This window comes from Primulina eburnea, chromosome 13, assembly GCF_022965805.1.
Source record: "Primulina eburnea isolate SZY01 chromosome 13, ASM2296580v1, whole genome shotgun sequence".
Classification (NCBI taxonomy): Eukaryota; Viridiplantae; Streptophyta; class Magnoliopsida; order Lamiales; family Gesneriaceae; genus Primulina; species Primulina eburnea.
Genome location: NC_133113.1, coordinates 4213959 through 4225035, shown reverse-complemented (window position 1 = coordinate 4225035; position 11077 = coordinate 4213959). Strand labels below are relative to the sequence as shown.

General features: G+C 43.3%; 1 protein-coding gene across 1 annotated transcript; it reads left to right on the top strand.

The window, feature by feature from the left end:
- The first annotated feature begins 1438 nt into the window (after positions 1-1438).
- LOC140810213 (uncharacterized) lies at positions 1439-3240 on the top strand. Its single transcript, XM_073168085.1, has 2 exons — positions 1439-3124; positions 3184-3240. Exons 1-2 carry the CDS (start codon positions 1439-1441, stop codon positions 3238-3240), a joined length of 1743 nt encoding a protein of 580 aa, XP_073024186.1.
- The last annotated feature ends 7837 nt before the right edge of the window (positions 3241-11077 follow it).

The following is an 11077-nucleotide window of genomic DNA, read 5'->3' as shown; positions in this document are numbered from 1 at the left end:
GAGCCGCCAGGTTCATAATCCGAGCGGGAAGAAAATTCGAATTTTTTTTTTCAAAAAAAAAAAAAAAAAAAAAAACCCTAAAAATTTTCGGTGGAATTTTAATGAAAGGCCAATGCTACCCCCTCCGAAACGGCCCAACGATCAAGACTCCCTACCCTAATCGGGAGCCCCAGCGAAAAATCGCGAAATTCCTTCGTTTAGGCCTCCGAAACCTCGATTTTGCCGTTTTAGGAAAGTTTTGTAACCCCTAGGACTTTTCGTAGGAAACTCCAAATTCGATTCCGTCAACTGTTCTGGAATCCTCTCGACATATGCTTCGAACCCATATGTCTAATTCCAAACTTTCCATTTTTGGAAAAAAAAAATATATATATATTTATTTTTCGAAAATTTCATATGTATTGCATATTTTCACTTGTTATATACTGTCTATTTCGGATTCTGAGCATTTCCATTTTTGATTTCAGGAAATGGCTCCATCTACTCCCCTGCGACCCCGTACTCGTGTCCAAGCTGCACCTCGTTTGAAGGAGCTTGCTATTCACTACCAGTCACGCCAGATTAGGCGACTTAGAGCCCGATTAAGTGAAAGGAGAGGTGAGGTCGAAACCTTGACCGCCGAGAAAGAAGAGATTCAGGTCCGCCTTAATCAGTCTATCTATCAGGGGGAACTAGTTAGGGGAGATAACATGGACCTACGGGACATCATAGAGCAGTGTAAGTATCAAAATGGGAAGCTACAAGAGGATGCGGATCGCTGTCGCAAGGAACTTGAAGAGGAGAAACAGCAGAATGCCAGAGGTAAGAGAAGGCTAGAAAATTCTTGTGAGGCCATGAACAGTCTAGCATATGTGAACCAACGCCTGGTCCAGCAAGCTGAAGCCCTAAGGAATAAGATCAAGGAAAATAAGGAGAGTTACGAGCTACGCTACCAGAGTACTGTAGACCTGTTGGACGAGGCAGAGGCAAATGCTCATGAGTGGAAGATGCAGGTGGCCCAGCTTAACGCAGCAAACGCACAGCTCAGTACAGAGAATGCCAATCTTACTCTCATGGTTGAGGCACTGCAGGAGGAAGAGCCGGAGGAAGAGCCAGAAGAAGAGGAGCCTATTGAGATAGATGAGCCGATAGCTGCAGTAGGGGATGGAGAGATAGACGATTAGATCATCTTAGTTACCTTTCTTTATTACTAGGAGTTTATCCTTCCATTGTTGCTATTTTATTTCAGTCAGCATTACTTATTTCCATTCGGTACAATTTGTTCAGTCAGTTGTTTCTTTGAATTCGAAAATTAATAAAGTATGATTATTATTTATCTCAGTCGTGCATCTACATTCAAGTTATGTTTGTTTATTTACTCAGTTGTTCCAGCATAACTTATCTATTCAATCTTGTCGATTTGTACAACCAATTCTTAGAAGCGTTTAACTTGTAGGAAATGGCCGGTAGACCACCGAGACAGAACCGCAACCCCCGTTATGCTAACAACAACAACAACAACAACAACGACAATACTAATGGAGAAGGCAACGGGCCTCCACCCCAGTTCAACCTCAACCAGGCAGACCTAATGGCTATAGCCACGATCGTGGCAACTACACTTCAGGGGTTAGTGAACCCCAATGCTAACCAGCAGCCCCCACCTCCACCACAGCATGGGGTCAAGTTTCATTACGAGTCTCTGCGCAAGAACAGGTGCCCAACCTTCAGTGGCGCTGCTGACCCGGAAATTAGCCAGAGTTGGCTAAAGAGTGTGGAAACTCAGTTAAGACTGTTGGAAGTCCCGGATGCACTAAAAGTGGACGTGGTAGTGCCCTTCTTGGAAGACAAGGCAGCTAAATGGTGGGAAGCAGTCTCGCCAGCCATGACCGCTGCTGGACCAATCACATGGCGAATCTTCCGGGAAACATTTCTGAAACAGTACTACCCGGCAGAAGTCAGACTGCAGAAGCTAAGTGAATTTGAGAATTTCAGTCAGGCTCCAGACATGTCAGTGGTGGAATATACCTCTCAATTCAATGCCCTTGGTTCTTATGCTCCTGCAATTATGGCAGATGAAGTTCTGAAATTGCACCGATTTAAGAAGGGGTTGAACAGCAGAATCCAATCCGCTCTGGCAGTCTACCAACCTACCAACTTTTCAGACTTGATGGGTGCGGCTATCCGAGCCGAAGCTGATATTCGTCGGAGAGAAGGGGAAAACAGGAACAAGCGACCCCCTGTCAGCCAGCCTTCCCAGGGAAAACCAGTGTTCAAGAGGCCCAATCAGTCAGGTGGACCTCCCTCAGGGAAATTCCCCGCCAATAACTACCAAGGACTCAAGCCATGCTCAACATGTGGCTTCAAGCACTCGGGGGAATGCCGAAGGGCAAGTGGTGTGTGTTTTGGATGTGGGAAAGCGGGGCACCGAATTGCAGAATGTCCTACCGCTGCCAACCGACCAGCAGGGCCAAACAGAGGAACTGGGCCAAATCCGGGAGCAGGCCCTAGTAAACCAAAAGAGGATAAACCCAATGCTAGGATCTTTGCCATGACTCAGGAAGAGGCTGATGACGCAACTGAAGTCGTGTCAGGTACCATTCTAATTCAATCAGTACCTGCCTATGCATTATTTGACTGCGGTGCTACCCATTCCTTTATGTCTAAGAGATTTGCTAAGAAGTTAGGACGTAGGCCTGATAAGCTAACCGAACCATTCCGAATAGCCACACCCACGAGTAGAGCTATAGAAACTGAGGAGATTTACAGAGATTGTGAGATCAGTATTAATAATCAGACTTTTAGCGCCGACTTGATACAGTTGATCATGGTCGATTTCGACATCATCTTAGGGATGGATTGGTTAGCGAGAAACAGTGCAGTAGTAGATTGTAAGGGAAAGGAAGTCAAACTCCGAACCCCAAATCAGGAAGAAGTCGTGTTTCACGGTAAATCCAAGGGACGTAAATCACTATTGTCAGCCTCTCAAGCTTGGAAAGCCATGAAATCCGGAGAAGATATCTACCTAGCAATGATCAGTGAGGTAACAGAAGAAGTCGAGCTGAAACTGGAAGACATCCCGATAGTGAGAGAGTTCCCCGATGTTTTTCCAGAAGAACTCTCAGGGACAGTCCCGGACCGCGAGGTGGAGTTCGAGCTCAACCTGGTTCCCGGTGCGGCACCAATCTCTAAGGCACCATACAGAATGGCACCAGCCGAACTCAAGGAGCTGAAGGAACAACTCCAAGAATTGCTAGATAAAAGGCAGATTCGACCAAGTGTGTCCCCGTGGGGAGCTCCAGTACTCTTCGTAAAGAAGAAGGACGGTAGTATGAGATTATGCATCGACTACAGGGAATTGAACAAGATCACAATCAAGAACAGGTACCCTCTACCTCGGATAGACGATCTGTTCGATCAGCTTAAAGGAGCCGCCGTCTTTTCTAAACTGGACCTGAGGACCGGTTATCATCAGTTAAAGGTCAGGGCTGAAGATATTCCCAAGACAGCCTTTCGAACCAGATACGGGCACTACGAATTCACAGTGATGCCCTTTGGTCTGACCAATGCACCAGCAGCATTCATGGACCTTATGAACAGAGTATTCAAGCCATTTCTGGATCAGTTCATAGTGGTATTCATCGACGACATTCTCGTCTATTCTCCTGACGAGGCAAGCCACGAAGAGCACCTTCACCTTGCTCTGCAAATCTTAAGAGAGAATAAGCTCTATGCTAAGTTTAGCAAGTGTGAATTCTGGCTAAGAAGTGTGTCATTTCTAGGACACGTGATCTCGAGAACAGGAGTGTCAGTGGATCCAAGGAAAGTAGAGGCAATTACAGAGTGGCCGAGACCGAAGAACGCCACTGATATCAGAAGCTTTCTTGGATTGGCAGGATATTACCGAAAATTCGTCGAAGGGTTCTCCTCGATAGCCGTGCCACTGACGAAGCTCACACAGAAAAATTCAAAATTCACCTGGAGTGAGGATTGCGAGAAAAGTTTCCAGACGCTGAAAGAGAAACTCGCAGTCCACACCAGTGCTGATCTTGCCCGCAGAGAATAAGGATTTCACGATTTACAGTGACGCCTCTAAGGACGGTCTAGGATGCGTACTAATGCAAGAAGGAAGAGTGATCGCCTATGCGTCTAGACAGTTGAAACCGCACGAGCAGAATTATCCTACTCATGACCTGGAACTAGCAGCGGTTGTCTTCGCCTTAAAGATTTGGAGGCACTATCTCTATGGTGCTAAATGTGAAATCTTCACAGACCATCAGAGCCTCAAGTACTTGTTCACCCAAAAGGAACTTAATATGAGGCAAAGGCGATGGATCGAACTTCTGAAAGATTATGACTTGACCATAAGTTACCATCCGGGTAAAGCAAACAAAGTGGCTGATGCGCTAAGTCGGAAGGGCCCAGGAAAAATGACTCTAGCTTCCCTCTCGGCCCGGCCATGTCTGCAGGAGACCGTCAAGTTAAACCAAGATCAAGACCCGGTACTGACTAAAATTAAGGAGCAGGTCAGAGAAGGGAAGTCTCAGGATCATCAAATTGATGACAAGGGAATCTTATGGATGAAAGGAAGACTGTGTGTGCCAGACAGTGATAACCTTCGCCGAGAGATAATGACAGAAGCGCACAAGTCAAAATTCTCAGTCCATCCAGGCAGTACGAAGATGTACAGGGATCTCAAGAATAGCTTCTGGTGGAATGGCATGAAGAGAGATGTAGCTGAATTCGTCTCTAGATGTCAGGTATGCCAGCAGGTCAAAGCAGAACATCAGCGACCTGGAGGATTACTGCAACCTTTGGAAATCCCCGAGTGGAAATGGGAGCATATCTCCATGGATTTCGTGGTAGGATTGCCAAAGTCTAGGCAAAGCCACGACGGTATATGGGTAATCGTGGACAGACTCACCAAGACTGCACACTTCCTACCCGTCCGCATGAATTACAATCTCGACAAGTTGGCTTCACTGTACATGGACAACATTGTCAGACTTCATGGAGTACCAGTGAGCATCTTATCTGATAGAGATCCGAGGTTCGTCTCGCGCTTTTGGAAGAGCTTTCAAGAGGCCATGGGGACGAAAGTAACCCTAAGTACTGCCTATCACCCCCAAACCGATGGGCAAACGGAGAGGACCATACAAACTTTAGAGGATATGCTGCGAGCATGCGCTCTGGAATTCAATAGCAACTGGAGCACTCATTTACCCCTAATTGAGTTTGCTTACAACAACAGCTATCACAACAGCATCGGAATGGCTCCATACGAAGCCCTGTATGGCAGAAAATGTCGATCACCACTTTACTGGGATGAAGTGGGAGAGAAAGCTATAGTGGGACCCGAGCTAGTACAGATGACAGTAGACAAGGTTAAAATTGTCCGAGAGAAACTCAAAGCAGCTCAGGACCGACAAAAGAGCTGGGCAGATCTGAAAAGAAGGCCGGTAGAGTTCAACGTGGGCGAGAAGGCGTATGTGAAAGTCTCGCCTATGAGAGGAGTTGTCCGATTCAGTAAGGCCGGAAAACTGAACCCTCGCTATGTTGGACCCTTTGAAATCTTGGAAAAAGTGGGCACGCTAGCATGCAGGCTGGCACTGCCACCAAACATGTCAAGGATCCACAACGTGTTCCACGTTTCTCAACTAAGGAGGTACGTTCCAGACCCAAGCCACGTTCTGGAAGTAGAACCACTCATAATGGAAGGAAACTTGGGAGAAGAACTGAAATACGAGGAAGTTCCTATCAGAATCGTGGACACCAAAGAGCAGGTCCTTAGGCGACGTATTATTCCCTACGTCAAGGTACAATGGTCTAACCACACTGAGCGAGAAGCGACTTGGGAATTCGAAGGAAGGATGCGAAAGGAATATCCCTACCTGTTTGGAGACCAAGCCAACCCAAGTTTCGAGGACGAAACTTTTCATAAGGAGGGAGGGATGTAAGAACCGAGAATTTTTATAATTAAGTATTGTATAGAAATTTTTGGGATTTTATTGAATAAGATATGCTTTTGAGAATAAATTGGAAATGCAAGACCAAGTCAATAATATTCTATACCAAGGCATGCAATTTAGAAAATTTGGGAAGTTAAATCTTACAAGATCGCATATCGTGCAATTAAAAGAATTTGGGGCATGAATATTGGGGGAATATTTTCGAAATGCTCCTAGAAATATATGTCTAGATATTTAGATGCATGGATGCATGGAAAATTTGCAAGGAAGAAGGAAGCAAAGCATCAAATTGTGCACAAAATCCTTGACTTAGCTAGCATATATTTTCGAAAATATTAGGGGCAAAGGATAAAGGAATGAATCTCACAGATTGGTAGCAAATAAACTCATTTTGGAATAGATGTTCTTTGGCAAATTGGGTGAATATTGAGTGCAAGACTATGGGATCTTCATGCCATGTTTAGACCCACCATCCTCCACTATAAATACTACCTTAAACCTAGCCATTCCTCTACTCAAAATCTCGAAAATTCCCTTGCTGCAAGTTCGAATTCAGCAGCCACTCCCTAGCAAAACCCTGCCCCATTTATCGTCCCAAAGTCGTCCAAGAACTAAGGCGAAGTTCTGTCCGGAGTAAGAGCAAGGAGCGATCCTATTTCCAAGACAAGCACCAACGTTTTTATCATCAAATATACTGTAAGTGGGCTTATTTTCAAACTTTAAAATTTCGGAATTTAGTATGCATGTTTCGATTTTTTTTTAAATGAAAAATAAACAGTCGAGTACAATCTTCTTTCTACCTTTCTTGTATCGTCATACGATTTTAAATGCACTGTGAGGAGTCGACTGTATACGGGTGGGAATCCCAACCACGACGTACCCTTACGCGGTGGGGGACATAACCGCTATACGGCCTCGCCCCCTTAGAGGAGTAAAAATTAGGGACTGACGTCAGTAAACCGTAGAAAGTAGATGAGTCACAGTGCCGTGTCAATGTTATGCATGTTATGAAATATGTATGCGAGTCATGATTATGTTTCGAAATTATGCATGTTGTTTTATTTTGTACTCGATTTTCCCCCATTTACTGAGTATTCCCAAATACTCACTCCCCTTACGACCCTCCCCAGATAAGCCCGAAGAACAGATAGAAGAGGAAGAAAACGAACAGTTTTGGGGATGGTGAACGATCGAGAAACTGATTAGTTTAAGTTAGTTATTTCAGTATTACGTTTCCGCATTTGAAAACTCTGTCGTTTATTTATTTTGGCAATTGTAAAGACAATGGTTATTTAATTAGAGATTATGATATTAAACTGGTTTCGGTTTAAACTGTGCTACGAAGGCTTGTCGTTTTAAATTGTGTGATTGTAAACGACGCCGGTGTCAACTCCGAGTTTCGGGGCGTGACACACGACATCTGCGCAGGCCGCAATAGCTCCACCGCCTCCTGCCCTCTTCACTGATGCTCAACTTGATCAATTAAGCAAAATTTTCTCATCTGCTCATACTGCCTCTTTTATGGCTTCAACCGGTAAACCTTTAAACTCAATTTCTGACCCATCAAAAGCTCCATGGTTAATTGACTCAGGCGCCTCTGATCATATGACGGGTAGAAAAGAATTTTTTACTACTTATTCTCCGAGCATTTTTTTGCGCACTGTTAAGATTGCTGATGGATCTTCCTTGCGCATTCATGGGACAGGTTCAGTCTCCCTCGCTCCCTCGTTATGCTTGAAAAAGGTTCTTTATATACCTGGTTTCTCGTGTAATTTATTATCCATCAGCAAGCTGACAATGGATCATAATTGTAATGCTATTTTCTCACCTTCACGATGTTCTTTTCAAGACCAGAGATCGGGCCGAGTGATTGGGAATGCTGAGGAAAGCTCGGGTCTCTACTATTTTCAGCGAGTTGATTTTTTTAAAAATAAACATCTGGCGGCCGTTGGATCCTCCTCTACCCTTTCTTGGCGTCAACAAATAAAGCTCCTTCACTGTCGTTTAGGTCATCCAAGTTTTCAATATTTGCAAAGATTGTTTCCTACATTATTCTTGAAAAATGAACAATTTGATTGTGATATTTGTCAACTTGCAAAACACAAAAAAATTCCTTATTCCCCTCAACCATACCAGCCCTCACATCCTTTTTCGCTTATTCATAGCGATTTGTGGGGATCTTCGAGGATTGCATCTCACTCAAACAAAAGATGGTTTATTACATTTACTGATGACCACTCTCGTGTCTCTTGGGTTTATTTACTTAAAGAAAAATCGGAAGCTCCAACCATTTTTTTCTCATTTTATACCATGGTCAAAAATCAATTTAACACAACCATTAAAGTTCTTCGCACTGACAATGGCACTGAGTATTTCAACTCTGTCATGAATGCTTTTATCACAAAAAATGTTCTATTACATCAAAGCTCTTGTGTTGAGTCACCTCAACAAAATGGAATCTCCGAGCGGAAAAATCATCATTTTCTTGAAGTTGCACGCACATTTTTATTCACAGCTAATGTTCCTAAACATTTTTGGGGGGACGCAATCTTAACTGCGTGCTATCTTATTAATCGCCAACCATCAAAAGTCCTTGGTTTCAATACACCTTTGTCAACCCTTCTTATATTCTTTCCAACTTCACGTATATATTCAGAACTAGACCTTAGAGTATTTGGGTGTAAGGCATTTATCCACAATACCTGTCCCACTAAGAGCAAACTTGACCCCAGGGCTTTACCTTTTATTTTTCTAGGATACTCTTCCACAAAAAAGGGATATCGTGTGTTTTGTCCGTCTACAAAAAAATATTTGATCTCACACAATGTCACATTCTTTGAAAATCAAGCATTTTATCCCATAAATCAGCTTCAGGGGGGAATAGTGAGTGGCGCAAATTTCTGGGAAAATGCAGCAACAGATCATGACATTTTCTGGGATTCAAATCACCCTCCAACAGTGGATTGGGAGTTTCTACTGACAGATACTCCTGATCCTAGTATATCAGCACCACATCCACCAAATATTACCCAAATCCCACCAAATCAAACCCCTAAAATCTCCAAAAAGCTTCCTCCAAATCCAATTAGCACTACAAAAATACAGCCATATGACAGGTGTTACGAGAGAAGAAAAAACCTGCAGCAAATAGAAGTACCCCACACCTCTCATGACCAAGCACAACTCCCGGTCCCTGGTAAGGATCTAACACTCTTTGAAATTGACATTCCTATAACATTACGGAAAGGAAAACGTGCTTGCACTAACCATCCCATTTCAGATTTTCTCGGGTATGCACACTTGTCTCAAGCTATGCAGGTCTTTGTATCTCAACTAGCCAACACAGAAATTCCAAAGAACTTTGAGGAAGCATGGTGTGATAACAGGTGGAAACAAGCTATTTTAAATGAAATGGAAGCTCTTGAGAAGAATGAAACTTGGACAATTGTTCAGAAACCACAAGATAAAAAATCAGTAGGCTGCAAATGGGTATTTACCATCAAATACAATTCAGAGGGAACTATTGAGCGACACAAAGCAAGACTCGTCGCAAAGGGATATACTCAAACCCAAGGTATCGACTTCCAAGAAACCTTTGCTCCGGTGGCAAAAATAAATTCCATACGTATTCTCGTCTCTCGCAGTTAATCTTGATTGGCCACTTCTACAACTTGATGTGAAAAACGCATTTTTAAATGGGGAATTAGAAGAAGAAGTTTACATGGATCTACCTCCTGGGTTCAACACCAACCACAACCAAGGTAATTCGTGTAGGTTGAAGAAGTCCTTATACGGACTCAAGCAATCGCCAAGAGCTTGGTTTGGGAGATTTATGAAATTTGTCCAAAGCCAAGGTTTCAAGCAGGCTCAAGTTGATCACACGATGTTCTACAAACGACAGTCAACCGGTATTACTATTTTAATAGTCTATGTCGATGATATTGTTCTAACTGGTGATGACAAATTCGAGATGCAGAGAATTAAAGCTGAATTAGCAAGGGAATTTGATATGAAGGACCTCGGTAATCTCAAATTTTTTCTTGGAATGGAGATTGCTAGGAACAAAGACTCCATCTCAGTGTCTCAAAGTAAATACACTCTCGACCTATTGAAAGAAACTGGCATGTTAGGCTCAAAACCAGCTGATACTCCCATGGACGCAAATCTGAAACTGGTGATTGACTCAGATGACAAACAGGTTGACAAGGGCAGTTATCAACGGCTAGCGGGCAAGCTGATTCATCTCTCACATACACGCCCGGATATTGGGTTTGCAGTTAGTTGTGTAAGTCAGTTTATGCACTCTCCTTCAGAAACTCATATGAGGGCCCTCTACAGAATTCTTAGGTACATAAAAGGGAATCCGGGAAGAGGCCTTTTATTTCGAAGGGCCGAAAGCAGAGATATACAGATGTTTGTTGATGCTGATTATGCTGGATCTCCAATAGATCGACGATCTACATCTGGATATTGTTTTTTTGTATGGGGGAATCTGGTTACGTGGCGTAGTAAGAAACAAAACTTTGTAGCTAGAAGTAGTGCTGAGGCCGAACTACGGGCAGTGGCTCTTGGAACATGCGAAGGCTTATGGATAAAAATGTTCTTGAAAGAACTTGAGCTGGAGGCTATAGGACCAATTCGAGAATTCTGCGAAAACAATGCAACAATCTCCATCATCCACAATCCAGTTCACCATGACAAGATTAAGCACGTAGAGGTTGACAGATCCCCACCAAAGAACAGACGGCTGACATCTTAACAAAAGCTTTGTTCAAGCCAACGTTCCAAAAATTTGTAACCAAGCTTGGAATGTACAACCTGTACAGTCCAGCTTGAGGGGGGTGTTAGCGTGTGTATTTTTTAGTTGTTTGTTAGGATTAGATTTAGTCTTATCGGTAGATAACAATTGATCCTATTTATTAGGAGTTTGTTATATCTCTTAAGATTGTGGTATCTAGGTTTGTAACATAGGTTTCTCTATATAAAGATTGTAAACTCTAGTTGTATAATAGAAGAGTTTTTCGGGTAAACACACAACCGTGCTTCGTTATTCTTCGCCCTTTTTCAAACTTTCACTTTCTTTGGCCACGCTAGGACTATTGTGCAGGCAGTTCGGTGAATCTACGTAG